The sequence below is a fragment of the Eretmochelys imbricata genome, chromosome 3, assembly GCF_965152235.1.
Source record: "Eretmochelys imbricata isolate rEreImb1 chromosome 3, rEreImb1.hap1, whole genome shotgun sequence".
Lineage (NCBI taxonomy): Eukaryota > Metazoa > Chordata > Testudines > Cheloniidae > Eretmochelys > Eretmochelys imbricata.
Window position 1 is genome coordinate 166800308 of NC_135574.1, and position 26085 is coordinate 166826392.

At 41.1% G+C, this 26085-nt stretch overlaps 1 protein-coding gene across 1 annotated transcript in view; it reads right to left on the reverse strand.

The window, feature by feature from the left end:
• Window positions 1-4614: 4614 nt before the first annotated feature.
• DTL (denticleless E3 ubiquitin protein ligase adapter) overlaps window positions 4615-26085 on the reverse strand; it is a 32902-nt gene continuing 11431 nt past the window's right edge. The window contains exons 10-15 of the mRNA XM_077813784.1: window positions 25211-25315; window positions 20225-20337; window positions 14648-14737; window positions 12041-12179; window positions 6543-7405; window positions 4615-5003 (exon numbers count right to left, since the gene is read on the reverse strand). Of these exons, the coding sequence (XP_077669910.1) occupies window positions 4935-5003; window positions 6543-7405; window positions 12041-12179; window positions 14648-14737; window positions 20225-20337; window positions 25211-25315 (1379 nt within the window). The 3' untranslated portion in view covers window positions 4615-4934. The remainder of the gene's footprint in view (window positions 5004-6542; window positions 7406-12040; window positions 12180-14647; window positions 14738-20224; window positions 20338-25210; window positions 25316-26085) is intronic.

The window sequence follows — 26085 nt, forward strand, 5'->3', positions numbered from 1 at the left end:
CAGTCTTTACATCAAGACTGTATATCTTTCTAGAAGAGGTACTACAGCTCAAGCAGAAGTTACCGGTTTGATGCAGAAATTATTGGGTTCTGTGTTATGCAGGTGGTCAGATTCGATGATCATAATGGTCCCTCCTGGCCTTCAGAATCTATGAATATCTGCAGAAGCTTGGGCTAGCAGGATCTTTCAATAGTAATCTATTCATGGCATCAGACTGAGAATTGTTTCCTTAACTTGAAAAAGCAAAAAAAAAGTTTGCATAATTTTAATAGATTTTTGTTCTCTTTAAAAACAACCAGGTGGAAGTTTAGAAATGAAATGTAGTTCCCAAGCAGAATTTTGGTTTCATCTCCCTAGGTTCGTGCTGCTTTAGTATTGTAGCACTCATTGCTACAAAGCTACTGGCATTACTCCTCACCCCACCTCCCCTTTTCAAAGAAAAAAAAATCCCCTAAGTGAGTTTTGGGTCTATTCCCTTTAAGCATCCCTTTAGACAAACTACTTTAAAATAAACTATGGAGGTGTGCCCCCTCCCATCCTTGGGACTGGCTTTATTCGGTCACTTTTTTCTACGATCTCTGGCTTTTTCCACTGTCTAAACAGAGCACTGGTTATGGTCAAAACTACTCTATGGCTATTCCAACCCCATGAAAGAGATTACTGAGTAGCAAAACACCTTCTATGCCCAAAATCTGATATTTGATCTATCTTGCAGGCTGGGAAGTCAAAGAAATCCAAAGGAGGTCAATGAGCAATAGTTTTCTGCATGATGGCACAAAAATGCTACACTGGGGTAAGAAGTCATTCATTTATTTTACTGAGTGATTGAAAAGAATTAGAGGCTGACAATTTACCTCTCATATAGACAAGTGCTCAAGTCAGCATTAAAGTGTCTTGAGCACAATAGACCTGGGGACAGAAAGACTCCCAAGCACTGCTTCCCACCTAGTGTCAATGGAATCTACAAGTCTTTCTAAGGCTTTATCTTGAGAAATATTGAAAGATCAGAAACTTTTGGAAGAGACCTCAGAATGCATGTGACTGCAACAAAGGGACCTCTCAACATGGTGGCATATGTGAGTGTCTAATGGATTCTCATGGCAAATTCCTGGTTGGAGAATGCTTGTTTCCAAAGTAAAACTGTATCATACAATTAAATTCCCAAATACAGAACAGGATAGATAAAATATGAAATCCTAGGTTCAACAATTCAAAACATTCATATGGGAACAAATTAATATAACCAGCCAGAAGAATCTGACACAAACATTAACAGGAAAATGGACACTAGTTCCAACAGTTGCAATAAGTAGTGAGTGTTAAGAGGGGATGCGCATCTGAAACACAAAATCATTGCCAGCACAATTATGGGTCACGTGTTAAAAAAAAAGCCAAAATGATTTAGGCTTTTAAGTCCCATTTTAAAAAGTGATTTAGGTGGCACTTGAAAATTTTACCTATAGTCTCACTTAGGCATTTCTGAAAAAGTTCTAGTTTCCCAATGATGCAGGAAGCACATCACAACCTAAATTCTTGCAAATATCTTTGCCGCATTCAATAAAATAGGGGTGCAAATATTCACCAATACTACAACAGTATAGTTCTGAGAGGTGACTTACAGAAATCAATCTCTAGGGAAAAGGAAGATACAAGGAGGACTGACCGAGGTATAATTAAGAGGCCAGACAGCTCTGACTGGACGTATGACATCTGCAGCAGAATTCCCAGCATGAAAAAAATGGCAAAGACTGTAAGGCACACCCCATAAGACTGTTGGGAAGAGAATCAGCACTCCTGTAGGGAATGGAGGAGAGCTAGAATACTAAGATTTTGGAATAATTTATTATGGAGAATTTTTAATTTGTTTTTTTTTGTGAAGTCTGAGGCTAGAGAGTATTTGGGGATCATGTAGGAGAAAACCTGTTTTCGAAATACATTTGGTTCTGTCAAGACAAGCAGGTGGGTTCAGTTGCTTGGGGACATACATATTAAATGCTTGAGCAGATGCCCCAGGTAAAGACATTACTAGTTGTCTTAAACCACATTATGCAATTCTCCGCAGTCTGAAAACAAGAGACTGTCACATCACAAACCAAGTGATTCATATGAACAATTCCTTTCTTATTCCCCTGGAGCCAAGCTTTTTGTCAGGATCAGACTGTGTCACTTTGACTACATAAGAATAAGGGATTGAGTTATGTTTTGTGTCTTCATAGTGTTAGCCAAATTGATTTTATGTGCTTGAGGTAAGAAGCTGTGCAGAGCTGCTATGAAAGGAGAAGGGTTCTCACATTCCCACTGAAGATTATCTGACCAGGTATTTTGCCCATTTACACTTCTAAACCCCTGAATAATCAGCTGAGGAGTAGAGATGAGTAAGGATTCAGGTGTGGGAGTTAGTCCCAGAAGTGGAAGATATTATGAAAAGTATGAGAGGGATTCACTTCAAGAGGACCAAAATTTCACCCTCACCATCCTAAATCCCCTCACAACTGTAACCTCACAAAGCTGGGGTTGGGGGGGACACCCATGGAATTTCTGTGGGGGTTTATACTTGTTATGCAGCTCCCCTGAAACCACTGGTAATACAGAGTACAAATCAGCAGAGTTTGGTTACAAGTGTGTAAGATACTTAGCAGAACATTAAACTGTCCTATTGCCTTTAGTTTGCCCTCTATGTTAAGTTTCAATTCCTCCCACCCTTTAAGGTCAAGTTTAATGGTGAGCTACTTTTGAACATCAAAATGTCAGGTTTTTTTAGTCTTAGTTAGCTCAAGATATTGGATTGACTCAGTTACCACTTAAAGATCTCAATTTTTGAAGCAAGATTTCATATATGGCTGAAATATATTTTACTTGTCCCGTTTAATGTTAGTTTGATATTTCTCCAAAGCTAGATGGTTGCTGTCAACTTGAAACTGAGTCAATGTTACAAAAATTAGAAAGTAATTTCAGGTTCTATACCTGCCTTTGAGTCCTCCTGCCAACAGCGCAGTTTTACCATCACAATTTTTTTTTAAAACATAGTGTATTTCTCTCCCTCCTTGCTGTGTAAAGAGAAACTGGCGATACAGGGCTCAATGAAACAGAGTACTCAAAAAGAAAAGGGGTACTTGTGGCACCTTAGAGCCTAACACATTTATTTGAGCATAAGCTTTCGTGAGCTACCACATCGGATGAAGTGAGCAGTAGCTCTCAAAAGCTCATGCTCAAATAAATTTGTTAGGCTCTGAGGTGCCACAAGTACGCCTTTTCTTTTTGCGGATACAGACTAACACGGCTGCTACTCTGAAACCTGTCATTACGTCAGACTACATAAAGTGCTTTCCAATGCACACAGTAATCCATTTCAGTTATAGAAATATATCACTTAACATTAGTAGGTGCAAAAGTTTCAGACAGAAGTGTGACTTAATTCTATTGTGTTCCTTTAAATAACATTCAGTAGGTCTGCAATCCTGAGGCTTGAAACAGACAGACTTTCATAGATTTTTAAGGCCAGAAGGGACCACTGGATCATTTAGTCTGACCTCCTGTGAAATACAGACCTTAGAATTTCAGCCAGTTACTCCTGTATTGAACCAGTAACTTGTGAGTTAGTCATCATTAGTGTAACATATCTATTTGAATTCTATCTGGCTCATTACACCTCAGTGTCCCTTCATTACGTTTTAGCACCAGCAAGAGGTTTCAGTCTGAACAACCAGCAGTGATGACAAAGAGCTTTAGCTGCAGAATCCTGACCTCTTTTGGGACAGCCTACCATAATCACACTACCCAATTATATACATTATTCTCCAATCCAAGCCTTTTAAGCATTAATATTAATATTACAACCTTAACTCTGTAAAGTGGATTTTTTTTTCCTGCCTCCAACATCAAGACAGTTATGCTACAATTTACATCCATAAAAGGTCAATAAGCTAGTATGGACTGCTTTCTTCTAAAGCCAATTTTGTTTGGGATAGACTATAATCTGATAACTTCTAACCGACCTTGACGATATTTGATTTAAAAGGGGCGATCAGGCTTCCAGCCTCGACAGCCATGGTCTCCATGGTTACAAGACTACCATGGGTGTCCTTGGGCTAGCAGAGGCAGGAGTATGGAAAGCAGTAAACTTGGGAGGTGGTAGGAGAGGGGAATTTTTTTAAAAAGGAGGCAAAAATGCCCTTAGCTATGCTGTATTTTTTCCTCACACAGCAAGCACCACATGCAACACTGGAACAGTAAGACAGACACTCTGGAACATTAAAATGTTTTGTATTTACAGGCAGTTAAGTCGAATTTACAAGCTTCTTTGCTGAAATGGGAGAGTCACTGTTATACAAGAGGAACAAGCTGTAGAAATATCCTTTAGCAGAAATGGTGGCTCCCGTCTATCTGCAACAACAGTTTCTCCACAGCCATCTCTATTCAGCTGCTATCAAAAAGAGATGGTTTGTGTTTTGCCAAGATGTGATTTTGAAACAAAAGTTTCAAGATCAGACATAATGAAACAAATATCAACTAACAAGTTGTATTTGACAATGTTAATAACACACATCAAAGGTCTCTTTCCAGAGATAACTAGAGCATTTCACAGATGCCATGTGCAAAAGAACTCATGGGGGAACATTTAACTGAGTGACGTATTAAAAGCAAACATATATTTTAAAATCCATCACCTACTTCATGTTAATGGCATGTGAGTCTCCATTAATTAGCATCCTACATGTTTCATGTTCAAATAACTTGAGGCTACAGAATGTAATAGATTTTATAAAAGAATTTAAAGAACAAGAGAATAAAAAAATCCAGCTTTATTAAGGGCCAACAATGCATTGGCTAATCCTAGTGTCTTCCTCCTTCTGTGTTGCTAAATCCACTCTTGGTAGCACCAGTGGTGTGTCAACATCCAGGGCTACAGTTTCTTTTAAATGCAGCATACTGCACTAGTCATCTTGTGACTTTCGATGGAAGTACGTGCAGATCTTCCTCATGGAAACTGAAGTGACTGCAACCTGGAAGAGATTCAAGTCAAGTATAAACATATGTATTTGACAGTAGATACCCCATCTAGTTCTTCCAGGTTAAACTCTGCACACACCGTAGAAGTCTTTTAAGCTTCTCCCCTCCATAACTGCGACAGCTTGCATATGTTGAGGAGCTGCCAAGTTACATACTGTTAAAAGGACAACTATTATGTTCTTTGGAATAATTTGTATGGCTTCTGGGACATTCAGATCCTATTTGGAGACAGGAAACATTTGCTAAAATCCTGGCGTTACCCTACTGCTCTATGAGAAGAGCTAGGGGCTCTAGTTCTTACCCTGTCTCCACCAGATACAAAATTTCATAGATTTTAAGACCAGAAGGCATCATTATGATCATCTACTCTGACCTGCGTAACACAGGCCACAGATTTTTCATTTGCATCAAGACCAATCTGTGGTAGAGCTGGAGAATGTTGTTTAGAAAGACATTCAATCATGAAAGGACTAAGCCTCTGAAGTGCATTACTGAATAGCCTGTATTGTTAGCATTCTATGAACCCAAGTGCTGGTGTGAGACAAAATTTAGGTCAATAGGAAGCAATTTTACCAAGATAAGCCCCAGTCATGATGACAGTTTCAAAGATTATTTGTAGCCCAAATTATATTCTCCCATCAAATTTCAAATTCTGGTGTAACTAAAGATTGTAATAATCATACCTCAGTTATCAGTTTTATAAACAAAGCTCAGCGGTCCTCTGAAAACTAACTTTGGAAGTTACGGGCATCATGGGATTCCATGTGTATTGATTCAATGACAACATGCAAATTGAGAATTTGCTCTAAAGCACAAAAAACTCCTCATCTGCCAACCATTTTAACCGCTCTGCAAACTCACCCTAGGATCTGAAAGTCAGGCTGGGTTCCTGCTTTCTTGCACAACACAAGTAGTAAGGAGTCTGCAGGCCAAGTTCTGCCCTCTGACAGTTGTGCAATCCCTTTGTTTTCAATGGTTTTTCCACAGATGTAACCGCGGGTAGAATTTAGTCCCACAATTGTTACAGACGTACAAATTCTGTTGATACAAGAGCTAGAATAAAATTCAGCTCATTTTCTCCAAAAGCTGGGTTGGGTCTGCAGTGCTAGTGGGGGCCAATCTATGTCACCTAAGTGGGCAGATATGGCTGTGAATACATGTAAGCAGCAGATCTGTCAAGTAAGTGCTGCTGTTATTTTCAGAGTAGAACTGCATTGTAAGTGCCAGTGTCATAGACAATGAACGTTTTCCAGTACTCTGTTCCAAATCATTTTCAGATGAGCAACATCAGTTCTGCTTCTCTCTCCCAAGACTATAACATCATTACCCTGTATGGCAGAGATACTGGGGCTTGTTATATCAGATTTCCCTTCCTTCCCCACCCCCTCCTCCCCCAAGCAATGAGGTCTGATGATCCTTTTGATACACAAGTTAACTGCTTGCAAATGGGAGTTGTGCAACACAGCAAGAAGAGAACAGAACCCAGAGTTCAACCCTTTCTCTGCTGTTGTAACCATGGCTAATCTACTTACAGGTCCCGATGGACTGGCTGCAGTTGCTGCCTCTTGTCTTGTACTGGGACTCCGAGAGGACTGGGGGCTGTTGCCTGACGCCTTTTGGCTACTGGCCTTGCTAGTCTTCAGCTTCTCTCCCATTGCAGACAGCCAGTTTTTTCCCCCAGGTGAACTGTTCTCTTTGTCCAGCACATCAGCCCCTTTCCTGCAGGAGTTCTTTAAAGGAAAAGGGGGAGTCTGGAAGCCTGCCTGATTAAGAGGGCTTTCAGGAAGGGATGGCTCCTTTGGACTTTGGCCACCTCCTTCAGTTCCATTATTCAACTCAGCAAGGCTCAGACAGTCTTCATTACCGGCCTTTTGGCCTGCTGCCAAAAAGCACAAATCCAGCCTGGATTTTTTAGCCACTGGGTCCAGCTCAGTCACACAACTGCAGCTTTTCAGACACTTCTGCCCCATGTGATTTCCCTTGCTGGACTCCAGCCTCCTTTTGGCTCGCTTCTCAAACCGTGAATGTGGTTCTACGGGAGTGCCAACTGCCACTGGAAGACCCTGTGTGACCTCTGCCAGAGCTTTTCTTGGAGAAGGCGTCTTTGTTCCCATCCCCGGTGGAGAGGCGTACGGAGTCCTGGTAACCCAGTGTTTAATGGACATCTTGGTGGAAGATGTTGGTTTGGGAGAAGGGCCTGATATGGCTTCACTTTGCTTCGCTGGAGTGTGGGCCTTGACTGTTGGGGTTTTGAGAGAGAATGTTGGAGTGTTGGTAGAAAGAGGAAGGTCCCCGGTATAGTTGGGAGCACAAGCTGCTGGCCGTGGTGAGGAAATGCATGGGCTGCCCACCATGGAGACTTTTGCAGGAGTACTCTGAGTGCTGACTGGTAGTACTGATGGAAGAGAAACAAAACCGTCACGTGAATTACACAGTACAGCAACAGCAAGTGAAGAGAGACAGATTAAAGATAGGCCTTAAAGAAGCCCCCAAAACTCTGGGACATTCAGAATCTGAATTTAGCAGCTTACCTATTTGTCTAATGCTCCCCATCCCAGATCTAAACACCTCTAAGATCCCAGTGATTTCAACAGCAGCAGAGTTAGGCCAATACTGAGCATTTTTGAAAACTCCACAGAACACAGGATGCTTATTTGATGGCACTCGTCTACCTCAGTTGTAACTGGCACCTCTTAAAAGAACTGCAATCAGAGGACTAAAATGGACAGAAGGATCAAGACGTATTTTAGTCATTGACCTTGTCCAGTGTAATCTGGCCTCCTAAGATAGCCGCAATGGGAAGAGAGGGAAGCATATTTTAGAAAGTGCCTCAGCCCAGTTATTTTTTTTCCTGAGGACCAATCTGTACAATAGCTATAACTGCGTCAGGATTTAGTGCACTTAGAAGTTTTGTAGATGTGACCTGTATCCCTGTAGCTCACTTAAAACCCAGAACTGTCCAAAGCTTTAGTTCAGTTATGGGGACATCATCAGATCCCATCTACACTACCATTTATAAGTGGTTTTTAACCAGGTCAGGAAACATTGTAACCCAGTCCCACAACTAGTTGTCAGGTAGATGAAGCCTTAGATTAGAATGCTCTCCATTATGGATAATTGTCCCAACTAGGCTTTGACATTCGTACACCAATAAGATAGTTAAGGTGGGAGCTAAGAAAGGTTTCACTTTACTCCTACTATCCTTTTGCTGGAAAATATTCTGCAAGGAATAGATTACTGGGTAGAGGTCAGTTATTTACAGTGCAAAGGGACAGGCTAGAAATTCCCCGCATCTTGTACGAGGTCTTAGATTCCAAGGAAGTAACTGATGGATTGGTTGCCATGACAAATAAGTGATTTTTTTTTTTTAATAAGCAATTTCCATGTACATATAGCACAGTGGCTATTGAAATCATCAGCATGTTATGAAATAAACTGCATATAAATCCATCTACTCAATTGCGTGCCCACTTCTTACATTGTAAAGCAAAGCATAGTCATCAGTGTTTATAAGCTGTACACTAGAAATCCCACAATAAATCTGAGGGCAGCACGCATTTAAGCTACATCTCAGGCCAAAACAAATCATTAATTAAGTTGTTTTTTAAAGAGATATTTTACTTTGAAGAGAGAGGATGTACTAATGTGTGTCCAATGCCTGCTTTTCAGATGCTGGAATGTCATGTATCTGAAGGAACCTTTTTGGCCTTAAACTTGAGGTGGTACAATTAAATAAGACAGCACGTTAGCCACCTTAAGCACACTGTTTCACCAAGGAGCAAAAGGGCTCTAAACATTTGCTGCATACCAGGGATTTAGTCTGAAACTCTTAATTCTCAGCATTAGCTGTTATGTGGTAAAGTACTTAATTAGGATGCTGAAGTCTTGTGTGAATGAAATGCCATTTTTTTTAGAATCTCGTACTTACTTGTGAGATGTGCATAGTGTAAACACCTACATAACTTCTCAATAACACACTATACATAAGCCTTTTTTTGATCCTTATCCTTCCTGAAGACTCTCATATTATATTGCCCAATACTGTCTCTGCACCTTTAAATTCATGTGCTGAGCAAACAGAGTAGAATACAAATGTCAACCACTTTAAAAAAAGAAAAGGAGTACTTGTGGCACCTTAGAGACTAACCAATTTATTTGAGCATGAGCTTTCCTGGGCCAGCAGGAGAGTGAATTTGTGTGGGGGGGTGGAGGGTGAGAAAACCTGGATTTGTGCTGGAAATGGCCCAACCTGATGATCACTTTAGATAAGCTATTACCAGCAGGACAGTGGGGTGGGAGGAGGTATTGTTTCATATTCTCTGTGTATATATAAAGTCTGCTGCAGTTTCCACGGTATGCATCCGATGAAGTGAGCTGTAGCTCACGAAAGCTCATGCTCAAATAAATTGGTTAGTCTCTAAGGTGCCACAAGTACTCCTTTTCTTTTTGCGAATACAGACTAACACGGCTGTTACTCTGAAACCACTTTAAAGCACAAAGTGGAGTTAATTATTCCTTCCCCAATGATATTTATTAGTCTAGACTGAAGCAAGTTATTATGAACTCATAGCAGGGTCACTGCTAAGATTTGGTCTTTTAATCTTGGCCTTAATGAGCACTTACTTACAGGACTATATTATCTCAGCTGGAGAATTAATTGTACTTAAAATGTAAGCTCTTAGATGTGGAAGAAGGGTAGCAGTGATCTCAGCAACCCTCTCTCACTAGTGATTAGCTACAAATTTCATACATGAGAAATGTGGGGTGATGAGCTGGAAAGAGGATGTGGCTGCCCACAACCGTGGCAGACTTAAAAATATATTCTGGAGTCACTACCTCTAGAAAAGTGGAAGTTATCTTGATTTAGATGCTGTATTGATGGGGATGATGAAAGGTAGCCTGTAATTCAAATGCCTGTGTTCCAGTGCTGGGAAACAGAACAGAAGCAGCAAGCTTTTTTGTAGCAGTTTGTGCACCAGTCAAACATTCAGACCTCAAATTCTGTTAACAAGTCAAGTCTATTGCCATTGATACCACTTACTGACATTCTGCAAGGCTGTTATTTTTAACACTGAGTGCAAGCCTCTACCAAGCTACCAGTCAAATGATGTATGTATCTGTAGGACTCAGACAGATAAATGCACAATGTATACGAACAGTGGAGATTTCTCTCTCTCTTGCCCTCACCCTATCAAATTTTTACAGCAACATTATGGACTTCAAGAATCAAAAAAATCACAAATTCAAGGTACAGCCCAGGTCTAGCGATTCTGGTTACATGAAGTGCAGAGAAATTAATATCACTTAGCAAATTTACATACATAATTTCTCAAGGGAAGGAAGCTGTGCTTGCTGCATGCCACAGTGCAGGTCAACAGTCAACGCACAGCCACAACTTCACAATTTGTTCCATTTAAATGGGTAGGATGCAATCTAGATTTCATCTAAGCAGTCCTGAAATGCTGTTTGGTTAGCCAACTATGAATCAGTTTGCAGATAGCTCCCGTATTCTAACAGCATGTGTTTTGTGTTCAAAGAGCCAAGGTCAGCAGGAAGCCTGCTGTTGCATACACAAGGTCTGTGTGCTTCCTCTTCCCTCCTGGGTTGTTTTAATGCATAGAAAACAAGGAGAAATGATATTTTATCTAGTGTAATTGCCAAATTCAATTTGTAAAGATCCAGGGTACAGGCAGCTTTGGGTTTTCAAGCTTCTTGACAAGACTAATGTCCATATTTATTTCTCAGGGAATAGAATGTGAAATAGTTTCTCAGCAGCTCACTGAAACAAAGTGCATGAATGTGTGTCGTGAGCAACTATGGAAGAGAGCTGGCACTTACCCACCTATTGTCCCGCAAGTTTCCTGCAAGACAGTTACGCACTGGCAAAAAGTTAATTTTTATGTTATCCTAATATGGGGGATTACAAAACCTTCCACTTGTATTTACAACAATGAAGGTGAAGCACACTTCGAAAGTCAATGGAGGGAGATGGACCAACACAGGAAATGACACCAACCAGCCACTACCAACTCAGTTTTGGTCCAAATTTTAAATATTTCTGTATTTCTGATACAGTTATCTTCATATTCCACTTTGCTGAGGGGTTTATTCCCCTTCCCTTTTCATTTCAACCATACACTAATGTGACACTTGATGCATGTTCAACACAAACTAAGTTAGCTCTCTGATCCAAGACTTCTCACACATGGTTTGGGACGTGCCAAGAGACTGCCTATCCTTCTATGGTCCTGCAGCAGTTTGGATCAGCATTGGAGCTAATGGACCCTTCATTTCCTTGGTGAGGACTCTGGCAGGGTGTTTACAATTAAGTTCTAGACCAAAACATGACATGCTTGGTCTCACAGTACCCAAGTCTGTTGACATTCACGGGATACTGCAAAGCCTATCTGATCTCCCAGGCTTTCCAGAAGGGGACGGCATTTATTAACTAATCCTAACAAGTTGATGGGCGAGGAGTCTCCATGATTTATTATTGGTTTATTTTATAATATTTGTGAATAGATGTCCATGTACACACATCAGTGGTGAAAGAATTGGTGCATTTTAGAAAGCCATCACTGAACTGCACATGTCTGGGTCTTACAGTAAGTACTACTGTATTGTGCTGGAACAATAATTTACAGCAAGACAGAGTCAAATGAAGATTACATTTCTAATGGAATGTAAGAGTTTAGAAGCAGGTGTGTATAGTTCTGGAATGTTGAAAAGGCACCTTGTCCTGTAGAAAGTGAGTGCTTTGTTTTGTTTAAAAGCAAAAAGAGAGGAAGTCAGTGTTATTTAATTGAATTCATCTGCTGGGCAAGAGGAAAATTTCAAAGCTCCAGGGCTGCATATGCAGTACCAGCCCTTTACTGGATGGTGCATCAGGCCTGGGAAAATGCATGAATTCACATTTCTAAAGAAATGAAGAGCAATAGCCAAGGGGAAAGCTTTTCCTGAACCAGTAAATACATAGAATTCTGACGTCCTCTTCCTATGTTGTGGGACAAAATACCCCTAAGGGCCTTACCTATTCCATTTTGCTCTTCTGGTTTCTTCTGACAGACCCAGCCTACCAAGTTGACTTTGCCTGATGTCAGTCTCTCCTTATCATAGTCACGCCGTAAGCGCCAAATCCTCACAGTGTTGTCATCAGAACATGTGGCGATCTACAGCATAAGTCAGTAGGTTAGGCCACTGTGAAGCCAGGTCCCACAGTCCCTGGCAAATCAATCCAAGAGAGTTGGTACTCTCAGCACTCCGTGCCAATAAGTGTTCTGCCTGGAGCCCTCCTTGCCCACTAACAAATAGGTAAAGGAACTGCCAGCGAAAAACAAATGCTCTCTAATTACTGTACCAGAGGAAAAAGCTATCTATTTCCCTTGAATGTGATCTGACAGGAGAAAGCCTCCATCTATCCCTTTTATGGCAAAGAAATCGCAGCCTCCCCATTTGCTTTGTGAAGATTCTGTGGCAGGCAGCCATTTGCTCCACAAATGCCAATATATACAGTATTTGTTTATTGACATTTCAGTAACTCAGTAAATAATAGCAGAAACCCAAACACAATCCAAAGCTCATGTTCCAAGAGGAAACAGACAGCAGAAGATAAGAATTCAACGTTTTGTATCAATGTCCAATGCTCCTTCTCTCACTCCTCACCTTTCCTTGTTTGGGGACAAACATTTGCCGTGTTCTAAATAGGTAATGTTGGAACAAGGACAAATGCTGGAATTGCGTCACTAAGCAGTCTTTGCAGACTTTGCCATCATCCAATGTCAGCAGCACTTGGTACAGAAAAGCAAGAGACAGGACTAAAGTTTAGGTACAGCAGATCCCTATATAATGGCAAGTTGCTCTTCCAAATAATCAATGGAACCTGCCCAGCAAGCATCAGAACTTTTATTAATCTCCCTTTGTGCTGTGTACACAGTGATGCACCTGGGAATTAGTGAAAACAAAAAAGAAAGAAAGAAAGAAGAGCTAAGGCCTATGTGCACAGTAATCAAGACGTCTTTCCTCTGGCCTCCCCAACACCAACATCAGCTCTACAAAACACTGCTGGTAGGCTTGTCTTCCTTGCCTGGGGTTCAGACCACATCACTCGCCTCTTCCAGTCTTTCCATTGGCTCCTCATCTCCTCTGCATCAACTTCAAGCTTCTTGTCCTTGCATTTGAGGACCTGCCTAACCACCACTCCTTTCTGAACTGCCTTTGACTCCTTTTACATTGGCCCAGATTTTAATGCCCTGTTTGTTTTCTTCTCCCATGCTACCATGGCCAGGATACTGGACCTGATGGAACAGAGATCTCATCCAGCACGGCAATTCCTATGCCACCCCTACAACTGGAAAATACTTCTTGAGCTTGTCTGCAAAGCCACTACCCGATCCTAATTCAAATCCCTCCTGAGGGCCTACTGTGATGCCTAGAGAAAGTAGCTGATTAACAATGGTGGGCAGAGGGGCAACTGAAACTGCCAGCAAGAAACTCTATGGGACTCCTCGGATATCATAGCTGTGGGAGGGCTTCTTCCTGATTTGGAGATAGACTGGTCCCTTAACCCTACTCTCCATGCCAACAATTCCCTCCCCTCCAGTGATGGCCATATGGGGGAACCACTAATGCTGACCCTTGCATTTTCATTAAGATATGGTTCAGGACAGTGAGGCTCTTGGATTTAGCATTGAATTAGAAGTCATGTTGACAGACTCCATATGGCTTATTGAAAGAACAGACATTAATGTTCTTTCCATCCTCCCACTAAAGCTCTCAGCGCACTAGATTTGCAAACATACCAGTGGACAGACAGCAGACGACATCAACAAAACTCATAAGCATATGAAGACCTTGAAGAAATGGCTTCAAATTTTGCCAGTATAACATTTAGATTAATCAATAATCAACAAATTTGTTAGCATAACAATTTCCATCAGGAAAGGCCTTCATACATTTCCAGGAACAGACTTTTCCAAGTTACTAATAGTTATCAAAGGACTCAAATTACCTGAAAAAATTCAGTACAGCATCATATTGAATTCACTTGAGGATTTGGTTGAAAATGTAGTGCGGGCAATGTGGGTTGATGCCACAAAAAATGGCCTCCCTCCCAAAAATTAAACATTTTCGCAAAAAACATTTTTATTTTCTTGAAATTTTCCATTTCTCACTCAAAACTTTTGTTTACCGTTTATGGCTTTTTTGTAGCAGAATTTTTTTTTAAAGTAATCACCAATTTTGACTGGTCGGCTTAATCATTTGGTAGCTTTTATCAAAATAGAAAACTTTTTAAAAATGAAAAAATAATTGAAAATTCTGATTTTTTTTAAAAAAATTTGTGGAATATTTCAAAAAATGAAAAAAATAATCTAGACTTTAAACTCACAGCACTAAACCGTCTTAGGAATTTTCATGAAAACATTTTGGATTAGCTCTAACTCTATGTGAAGGGAAGAGTGTAGCAAGCCAGCTCATCTATGCCATTTTCTTTTCAACAAGGCTTTCCATACAGAGAAGATTCCACCCCCGGTCAAAATACCCCCTCAAGTTTTGTAAAACAAACACTACCGTGGTCACATCTGGTCCTTCATTCATTGGTTTCACAGGACATTCCGAAACAGTTTTTCTAGAAACTAACCTTAGTGAAGTCTGAAGGACACCAGGCAATGGAGGTAACCTCTTGAGAATGGCCAAGGAGCATCATGGGAGGAAGATGGGGCTCAGAAATCTAAAAAAACAATCCACAATTTAAAATCAGTTGGATTTCTGCATCAAAAGCATCACCAAGGAAGGCTCCACTCTGCTGAAGTAGAATACTATGGTGTCTTTCATCAAGGATCTCAAAGCACTCTACAGTGAAATAAGCTTCCCAACACCCCTCCGAGGTATGCAAATATTTTCCCCGTTTTGTATAGCTCTCAGGCACAAAGAGATTAGAATTGCCTACTTAAGGTCATGCTTGAACGTCTGTGGCAGAGTTGAGAAGAGAACACCGATCTCCTTAATGCCTGTACTTTAGTCACAAGCTTATCCTTCATGCCTAGGTACAGTAGAACTTCAGAGTTACGAACACCAGAGTTATGAACTGACTGGTCAACCATACACGTCATTTGGAACAAGAAGTACACAATCAGGCAGCAGCAGAGACCAGAAAAAAAAAAGGAAATACAGTACAGAACTCTGTTAAAAATAAACTACAAAATATAAAGGGAAAATTTAATAAAAGATTTGACAAGGTAAGGAAACTGTTTCTGTGCTTGTTTCATTTAAATTCAGATGATTAAACGCAGCATAGTAAAGTTTCAAAGCTGTATTAAGTAATGTTCAGTTGTAAACTTTTGAAAGAACAACCATAATGTTTTGTTCAGAGTTATGAATGTTTCAGAGTTACGAACAACCTCCATTCCCAAGGTGTTTGTAACTCTGAGGTTCTACTGTATCTTGGAAGGTATCACTTATTCCCAAGAATTCAGCACAGTCTCTCTGGATTTATTGAAAACAATGCTCCACATAGAACTGAATGGCTCAAAGCAGGGGAGAAATCAATTTCACACCAATGACATGAGTAAAAGTAGTTACTGACAGTTACTTAGTAGCCTATGTGAAATAAGTTGGTGGCCTCAGTCCAGTTCCTCATGGACTTGACAGCCACATCTAAAAAACACACCCTCACAATTAGTACCCTATTGGCAGTCTTGGCAGAAAGGCAAGGGACTGAATAAGCTCTAAGAACAAATTAGCATTTTGCTCCTAGAGGTGAAGCAGCTGGGTCAGGGTGGAGTGTATTGACAGTGCCTGGGAAAACTTGCTTAGGACTTTCTGCTATACATAGGACTTGTCTCCAGGGATGCACAAGCACATTGCTCCATTGAATAGCACGGTCCATTTAAGGTTCCAGTAGCTCCTATTGGGAGCAAGTTTGCCTACTCAGATTCTATGCTGAGTAGAAGGTGACATTTATAAAGCAACAGGAAGACTTAAACCCAAGATCTATTTCAAAAAGGAGCTGAATTTGGTAGTTTTCTACTTGCTTCAGAGCTAGTAGTTCATGTAGTTGGCAAGTTCCAGTGTGTCTTCCAGCCAGCTAACCTATAATTAACTTTACAATAAGATAGCAACACAGTCAAGGTTCCTTGGAAAAAAAAAAAAAAAAAAAAAAAGGTTATGAGTCCATACAGTACACACACTGATTAAACTGAACCCCAATCTGATACACCTTTGAAACTGAACCCCTATTTGATACACCTTTCTCCTGACCTACAACAGCACCAATCTTTATCACAGCTCATGAGACCAGCGATTAAACAGAGACTGACTTAGCTGAGGCTAATATTAGCCCTGCCACAACCAAGCAAGAGCAAGAAATCAGATTTAAGGTTCTTTTTATTTTGCAGACTTTCAGCAGGTTTCCTGAAGTTATGAGTCACCAGTAGCAATGTGACATTAGATGTGGGATTTGCTCTGATGACTAAGTAAATTTAATAGATTCTTTAGCAAGTGGGAAAAGGCGGTTTTATTCACAGATTTACAAGGATACATGCAAAATATCAGGGAGGGCTTCTTGTTTCTTGATCCATTTCCTTTTCTTGTCAAACTTTGATTTCTTGCCATGGCAGCCTGAAAAGCTGTAGTTAAGATTCTTAAGCAGAGTATTTAAAGTTTGTCTGAACTAAAGTAGTTCATAACAGGCTTTTTTTTCTTTTTTTTTTAGTATGTGTATGGCATGCTGGAGGCAACCACTTGACTAAATATCTATTAAATGCCCTGTTGAGAATATAACCTTCTCTGCCAAAACATGCAATACCATGGAAACTAAAATCCCATTTAAGGAATAAACTGAAGGAGTTCTTAGTACAGAGAACACCTTAGTTTACATTTAATAGATTTTTACCGCGTGTAGCAAGACATTTAATAATCCTTGATTACTGACAAGAGGGCAGAAGGAGAGAGTTATTCTCCCTGGCCAGATTCTGCTCCTGTACTGTTTTCACACTGATATAATTTAACTGACATTGATGAAGCTATACATAAATTCCACCAGTGTGAGTGAGATGAGGATCAAGGCATTTGTATCTGAATGGTTCTGAGGGGGGAGGGAGGAACAGTGCACAAACTAGGTTGCTGATGCTTTATCCTTTGGGTTCTGGTAAAATCAGCATCACAGGTGCTTTGTTCCCCATATGTTATTATGTCATTAGGATGCCAAAATGTACATATAGGTATAAAAACAGATAGGCAATTGGCTATCTATTGGGATTCAGGATATGTCTTATATTATGTACACATCAAACTGCACAGGAACATATGAAGCGTGACACTAAGTCAGACCAAGGGTCCTCCTAATCTGGTATCCTGTCTGCTCTGACAGTGGCCAGTACCAGATGGTTCAAAGAAAAGTACAGTTATGGAACCACCTGGCTGTAAAGGAAGTTTCTTCCTGTTCCTGGTCAGTTAGTGGTTCAAAGTAAGATGTCCATTTTAAAATAAATACTTTCCACCCCTACCCTTAATGCTAAGCTGAATGCAAGGGTTCTTACAGATGCAACTTATTACTGGGCCAGCAGTTACTTTTCTTGAAGTGCTTACTACATGCAAGTGATGTCACATGCTGAAATGTGGAACCACAAGATGCTCCTTGTCTGGTCAGCAATAACCTCTGTCCATAGCATTTCCTGACCTAGGTACAACATCCCACTCCTGATCAAGAGTCTCCTGGAAATGTCTTGGGTGGACAATGTCCTCATTAAATTACCTTTTACCTACCTCTGAATTTGCACAGACAGCGCCTCTTCTCAGAACACCCTCCCAGTTTGAAAATATGAGGCTAGCCTTTGTCTCTTTTGGCAGCTCACCTGTATGCTTCTCAGAGCAGCTGGTCATATATTTTCTACAGCACTGATCATCTCAGTAGTATGTTTACATCAAAATCAATAAAGTCTGGCAGCCTTCAGGGCACAGGAAGGAATCTGAGTAGGTAGAATTTGTGATAAGTTTTCGATTGTCGGAGTAGAGAATGCTACCACTACATAAAGTAGCCACAGGGTTAACATAATAATGGTCATCTGACCATCCTTCATATATTTGTTTTAATTAATGTTTGGCATCCACATGCTACAGCACTGGGAATTTTATAAAAATAAACAGATGGATTTTAAATCCATTTTTTCTGAATTTTATGAAGCCCTTAAATATTCCTGTGCTGTTCCCAGCATAGTTTCCAGGGAACCTTTTTAAAAACATGGACTTGAAAATGTGCAATGCAAGATGACACAGCCTGTTCGCTGGATAAGCCCGGTACGTTATGAACCACTGAAGGGCCTGGCGTGGATAAGCCTAAGTGGATACCTATTAGTTTTGCTATGAAAGCAAACACATCACTGTGGCGCTGCTACTCCTAAATAAGCAGCCACGAACCTTACAAGAAGAAAAGGAGTCCTTGTGGCACCTTAGAGACTAACCAATTTAATTGAGCATGAGCTTTCGTGAGCTACAGCTCACTTCATCAGATTTACCTTACAAGAACGCTTCTCTCAGACCCAAAATGGCTACTAGCCTGAGCCAAGACTGCAGTTGTACATACTCTGAACTCCTAACTTTGCTTTTATTTCCAAACCCATCATGAAAAGAGACCAGGCCGGGAAAGCAGGTCAGATTCGATTTTAGGACAACTGACTTTGCCAGCGCCTGATATTAGAAGGTACATACTGAGTTAGGTGTAGGCAGGAGTGAAAGCATCACATCAAATACATCATTTGGTAGTGAATATGAGTAAACCAAGGAATTCAGAAGTGCTCGTGCAAGTGTGTTTGAAGCCAATTGGCTGACTGGATATAGGTCAGGTGGGTCACATTTAAATAGCTCTCTCTTATCCCCTGTAAGGAGATGAATTTTGCCTCTGAGGAACAGAAGACAGTGTACAGGTTGCACAGTGCCATGAAAGGGTTACTTGGGGGAGGGGGGCTGGCAGAGGCTTTGGACACGGACCACAATATTAGAGATGAAAGTGACGATTCATCCTAATGTGGATTAAGTTGTGGTTGGTACTTAAATAGGTTCCTATCTATTGAAATCCACCACCACAGGGCGGCTGCCAGGATAAGAAAATCTAAGTAAGAGAACTATAACTATACAGAGAGGGAGGGAGGGAGGTAGGTGTGTGTGTGTGAACGCGCGCAATATTGATCAGGGACAGCAGGAGCTTCCTGCATGAGAGTGGCTGCGTTTAGGCCAATGGTGCTAACGTAAAATGGAGACAGCAATAACAATTCTAAGATTGAGAAAAAAAGAGTCTCATGGCCAGTTAAGACACAGGATTCCAAATTCACTGATTTCCTGCTCTTATAATCAATATGCTTCTAACTTTACCCCAGGAACACTAGTATGGTATTGAAAGACATCCCAGCCAGAATTCATTGCAGCATTAAACAGCATAATCTGAAGAGTTACACAAAAAACTTACACAAACAGTCACCTAAAGATTCTACCCATTTGTCTCTTTGTCTGAGAATGCCTCTCTTATCCACGTTCCTGTGTGGATGAAACCCCACAATCCCTCCCCACACGACACAGCGAGGAACAGAACTTCTCTCATTTTGAAGGCCCTGCTATTAACATGACATTTGCATTTCCTACACATCAGCTAGAGATGCCAAGTGACTAAGCTCCTCAGCTGTCAGCCAACATTTCGGAATTTTGCTGAAGGCTCTGGCTGAGCCCTTGCCATAATACAAAGGTTTTAACTATTGCAAATTAAGCATGAGAAAAAGCTATGTCTGAAGCAAGAGCTTATGAACTGGAAAACAAAAGTGCCCCTTAAAACAATTAAGCAGTTAGACTCCACTAATGTGCACCACTGCTAAATATGAACCAAGAACCTTCTACCTGTCATAGCTGCTGAATAAACAGAAAGAAGATTTTAATGCCCATTAAAGCCAGATTAAGATCAGCAACTTGCAATAATCAGCAGTGATGAGAGACATAGTGGTGGCGGGCGGTTAGCTCTGTTTTACATTAATAGTTACATTCAAGTTTGACAGCTGTATACTCTGGGCACAACATGCAAGAAACTAAGCCTGTGCTGCTTTAAATGGGACCCCTCCTCCCCACTCATCTCCATTCGCTATGTGAATGTGGAGAGCAAACAAAAGGAGAAAAGGGAACAGTTCTGGGCCATCAGGTTGGGGCTTTGTGTCTGGGTTTCTTTCAAGTGTCTCACCTTCCAGATGTAGGCACTCTGGTCGCTTGAGCCACTAACCAGGAACTGGTCATCTGGGCTAGTGCTGGACTTGACATAAAAGGTGGAATTCTGGTGTCCACTGAAGACTGCCACTGAGACAAAAAAAAAGTAATAAAAATAAATAAACTCAGAACAGAATTCTGGAGTTCACCTGGTTACACAACTAGGGCTGACATTACAGGCTTTTCCTGCCTGTTCACATAGCTCAAAAGGCAGTGGTTATACAGACTCCCTTGCTTTAGGGCCTGAAGTTTCATCCACTAGCTAGCAGAGGGCACCATTCCCTTTTGTTATAAACTGACCCCTCCACAGCACAGTGGTGCAGTCATCTAATAGCTTTGTTAAATCCTCTCCTTCCCGTGTGACAGCACCAGGCAAAGACCTCCTCTGGGCCAAGCCCAGGCCCCTCAGTCAGCCTCTTTGTCTCCTATTCTCAGGGCCACGAGTGCAGCTCTCTGCACCACCCCCAAAAGAATGGGGAACCCAGTAATTGTTGTTAGCTAAAGACCTGGCTTCTACTGAAACAGTGGAGGAGGCATTTGCTCCTCCCCCTTCTTCCTGCCAGTGCTTTATTTCTTAAGGAGAATATGTGCTGGCTCAGAGACAACGGTCACTTGCCTATTTTTGAAGTCTCAGTAACACCTCGCCTGAACTATTAAGCCTTGAAACTACTGCCCTGAATAGCTGCAATCCTTGGTATGCCAAGAACCGGAAGTTCCAGCAGCCAACACGGGAGCAGCACACAGATCTAGAGCACTCGGCCACTCTGCACACGGGCTTCTTATCAAGGTAGAAAGGGCAAGTTACCCAATTTAGCATGATGTGTGACTGAGGCCCTCTGCCAACACTGGCATACGGAGCTAGGAAGCGAACTGTGAACGTCATGGTGTCTGATTTACAGCAATACAGTAAGAACTTAGAGTAGCAGTTTAGCAGGTGTTTAGTTACCATGAAACTAACAAGCTTTTCAATTCATTGACCAAAGCACTTACAAATACAAACAAATAGAAAGGTATTTGTTTGTATTTAGAGTATTTCATGAACTTGCATTTACAAAGGTCACCACACCCCGCTGGATCCTGTGGCTCTTGCTAACTTTTGGTTCAATGCAGTATACAGAGTGACAGGCTGCGGCATGAGCTTGCATGCTGGCCACAGGGACAGATCCCACTGAAGAGCCATTTCCCTACTTCCTCCTCCAAATTAAAAGGGAACAGAATTGATTCAGACAGAGCTACAAAAAGAAAAGCAACAGCAGATCCTGCTGGTTTTCTAATTATTGAAGTGAATCTGCAAGAGTCTGCTGCCCTCTGCAGGGCTCAGAATAGGATCGACACATTCTGTTGGGCTGAGAATTCTTTGAAACAAAAGTGAAATGTTTTGCAACCAATAATATGAAATCAAGATTTGCCTCCTAATGAATACAAGTTAATAGAAGCTACTGACTAAATTCAAAAGCCAGACTGGAGACTGTCCTGTCCCTCTAGGACTAGCACTGAGTGCATAATTGATTTTGTGGCTGAACTGAAAAATGCCCCAAAAATGTGTTTAATTTCACACCAAAACTGATTTTTTTCAGATTGTTACCAAAACATACAAACCAAACAAATTTTGTTCAGCTTGACTGGAACCATTATTTCAAAACAAAATGTCAGTTTGAACCAGTTCATTCTGAAATGAAATCTTTAAAGGAACAGCTGACTTTTCCCATTTCCCACCCCTCACTTTTTACGTGGCCGAAACTATTTGCTGAATTCTACACCAAATCAGGAATAGTCTCCCTGAAACTGCATTTGTCTGGGAATTTACTATTCAACTGAAGAAATCTGCCCAGCTCTATTTATAAACCTTATACAGGAATTATAAATTATTTAGTTTTTGTATAGAATAGGTAAGTTCAAGGCTCTATATAGACATTATCTAATTAATCTTCCTTGGGGATAGTCATCAGTGTCAACATCTCCATTTTAAATACAGGGAAATGGAGACAGAAAAATGGAATGACTTGCCTAGGGCTGCACAGCAAGTATTACTAGAACTCAGACTTTCTGTTCATAGTGCAGGGGTCGAAAATGATCCACAGTGTAGGAAAAAAAATATAAAAGATCCTTCTAGACACCTCCTCACCCAGCCTCCCAATCTTATGCCCTCTCTACAGAAATGACTACTATTTAAACAAAACTATACCTAAGGATGGTTGTATGGAGACAAGCTGAAGATAAATTAACATGATGGTGCTGTTGCTGGTTAGTTAACACTCCCCCCCTCCCCCCGCAGTCTGTACGTTCATTAGCACAGAAATCTGATGCGTGATTTTTCTTCTCCGAGTGGCCAGGTTTGCCATTCTTATGTTTCCCCTGTGTTGTGCTGTTGAAGAGGCAGGACCACACCTAGGGAAGGGAATTTCCTTCAGGAGGGCAGCCTGGTGAAAATGCTTCCAGAACTGAGAAATAGCATATCTGACATCAACAGCTAATCTGGTAATATTGAGAACTGCCACTACTGCTCAGTTCTGGAAGCATTCTCACTGGGCTGTCTTCCTGAAGAGGGTACAGAGTGGGGCCTTGTTCTTTTGAGTTCTGTTGGCAGAGTGACTAAGAAAAGTCTCTGGAAAGTCTCTAAAACAATGCCATTGACTGGGCTACATCTAGTAAGAAGTGTCACTGCTTATTGCGGTGAAGCATTTGTCAGTCTCTTACAGAAGCAGCTCTGTGCATCACAATTCATTAATCACTGTGTTAGCATAAAGGTCACAGAGGCACAGCCAAAGCCATCTGAAAAGATAGTCTGGATCCCTGCTGAAGACCTCATATAGTGTAGGAGTGTTCTGGGGACTGTTATAAAAACTCAACTCAGAATGGTGATGTCTTAAGATCTTTTGAGACAATTTATCATCAGACCACATGCATTTCTGTAGAACTGATCAATGAAATTGTTTTTAATTGTTCACTTTATTAATATAACTTCATAAGTAAAGTTTTATGAATGAAACTACATTCATTCATAAACCCAGGTACCCCAATAACTGGCTAATTGAGTTTCACTTTCAATCCAATTGCTGCTTAAATCGCTGAAACTTACACTGTTTCAACATTGTAACTTCTGCTCACTGTTTGCCATTCGTTATACTTGTCTCTATTGTAACTCAAACTCCATTTTAAAATGCTCACTCCATTTTGTAAAAGCTTGCTGCAACCTTTATTTTTGCAAAACTCTGCTGTAATCTTATTAGTTTAGTTTAGATATGTGAATGAGGTATGTATAGATGATGGAATCAACCTCCAGCCCCAGCCTGTCCTGATGAAATGAAGTGTAAACACCCAACGGCTGAAGATGCAGACAACAGCCCTGACAAAGTAAGAGGAATCCACCCTCAAAAGAAAAGAACAAAAGTACATTGAAGAAACATCAAAGCCAGGTCCTAGGCTGAAAGTCATGTCTGCAATTGACAGGTGATCAATCACATGGAACCCAGAAGCAGGGTGACACAGCAAGACCTATAGACTCTGGATTCAAACTAAAGCCTACAGAAAGGATGGGTGAGATGGAAGACTTAGAGGGTAACATTCTGCTGCCAACATGAAAGGCCATCGGTGCATGTCCAACAGAGACCCAGCTCTTCCTTGTGCCCGGCTTTCCTGGCCAGTTAGCCGCCACAAGCTACGAATCCAAGCCACGAACTCAAGCTACATTCAGGACTGGGAACTATACAGCAGCTGCAGAACCTGTGTGTGTATGTATGAGCGAACGTGTGAATGAATGTGAAACTTAATGAAATGTTATAGCTATAACTGACTGCCTATGATTCTTTTTGTATTCACAATAATTGTGACATTTTGTCTTATCCCCTTTAATAACCCCCTGCTGGTTTTTATTTTATTGGTATAACATTTCTTGTCCTCATACATTAAGTCTTAATGAAACTTTAGAGTTCAGAGATGGCACTAGAGTGTGGGACATTTCAACCCTGAGTTCACTGGTTAAAGTGTGCTTTACAGGGGTAATGACCAGAAGCTAAACATTCCTAATCTGGTAGCTGTGGTCTCTGAGGCCTTGTCTACGCTACCGCTGTAAATTGACCTAAGTTACACTACTCCAGCTACATGAATAATGTAACTGGAGCCGAGGTAGCTTTGGTCAACTTATTCTGGTGTCTACACTACGCTGCATTGACGGGAGACACTCTCCCGTCCCGTCGACTTACCTTACTCTTCTCATTCTGGTGGAGTACCAGAGTCGACCAGAGAGCACTCTACTGTTAATTTAGCGGGACTTCACCAGACCTGCTAAATCAACCCCCACTGCATCGATTACAGCAGTGTTGATCTCCAGTAAGTGTAGACATGGCCTGAGTGAGCTAGTGGCCCTAGTTCAGTTCCTAGTTTTTATCCCAACTTCATCACAACGGATCTGAGCACATCACAAGAACAGATATTGTAACAGATGCTCTTTGTGGGCAGTCTCAGAAGATACAAAGGAATAAGTAGGCTTCTTGTTCCTTCAGGCAGTCCCTCCAAAACAGGGCATAAGTGATGGGGAAAGCTTGCATTGCTACTATCCACATTGTGCCTGGTAGATAGATAAATGGCACTTCAGTCTTCAAGGGTTAAAAGACAGAATAAACTTTGCACATCCTTGCACTCTCTACCAAAACTGCTAACAAAGGGTTCCAGTTAGTGCCAGTTGTAATGGTGGTTTGTTTGGTGTGGATATCCAGGCTGAGACCAAACTAATTTCATACAGGCCACCAAATCATCATCCGTTTGCATCAACTTTACTTTCATTACTGACCTGGACCCAACTTGAACTAGATTTGCAAGAAGAGGTCTGTACTCCTTTAACAATGCCCTGAGCCATCCTGACCCGATTTTAGGAGGTGCCTAACTTGCGGCTGAAGCTTAGAAGCTGCATTTTACAGTGTCAGTCTAGCCATTTGGCAGCTGTTTCCATGGGTATCATTCTTACCTGGAGTGGTCTTTAAACTTGTCATACTGAACATGTAAATATTGTCATCTGTGCAGTTAGCAAACAGACTGGTACCAGTGGAGTCCAAAACCAGACTAGAATATCCTGGAGACAGAAAAAGAAGGTCTGCATAACCAGTAATTCCAAGAAAACAAACAGAAGGCTTCTGGGCACAATTCTGGGCATCTCTATTACATGTGACGTTACTGGGATGTTCTCACCCCTGAACTCTCCCAAGACTTTAAGGAGAAGTTTAGAAACCATCCATCTCACCTATATAAACTGGACTTTCAAAAGCAGCAATCTCACTGGCATTTGTAAAGTTGGATTTACATGGGTAACAAGAACATCCAGATATATAAACAGTAAAAGATTAAATAAATAACCACCAAGAGTTTTGGAAGGAACATAAAACTTCATGCTGCAGGGCATAAGCCAACCTCTAACTGATTAGTTAGGGTTCCAGGGAAGGGAAAGCGTTCCCTGTGTGCACACCTGCTGCAGGATTTCTTTCATCTTTTTTGGAAGCAGCTGGTACTGGACTCATACTGTCAGAGACAAGATACTGAACTAGATGGAGCACTGGTCCGATCCAGTATGCTATTCTTGTGGAGTTAGGATACAAGGATTTTAATCAGCGTAAGTGCAGAGCAACAGAAACAAAATAAAGATTGTTTATAATAAGCTGGGCCTTAAAGTGCGGTTCTAGTGAAGAAAGCTACCATGTAAAAATAGCAACTTCTTACTCAGTAGATCTGCTCCCTATGTGTATTCAGAATCAGAGCTGCTTACTTTTCTGACCAATAGAAGTTTTACTGTGTTTACAGAGCCCACACAGCAAAGAAAGAAGGAGCTGAATTTGGTTTTAGCTCATT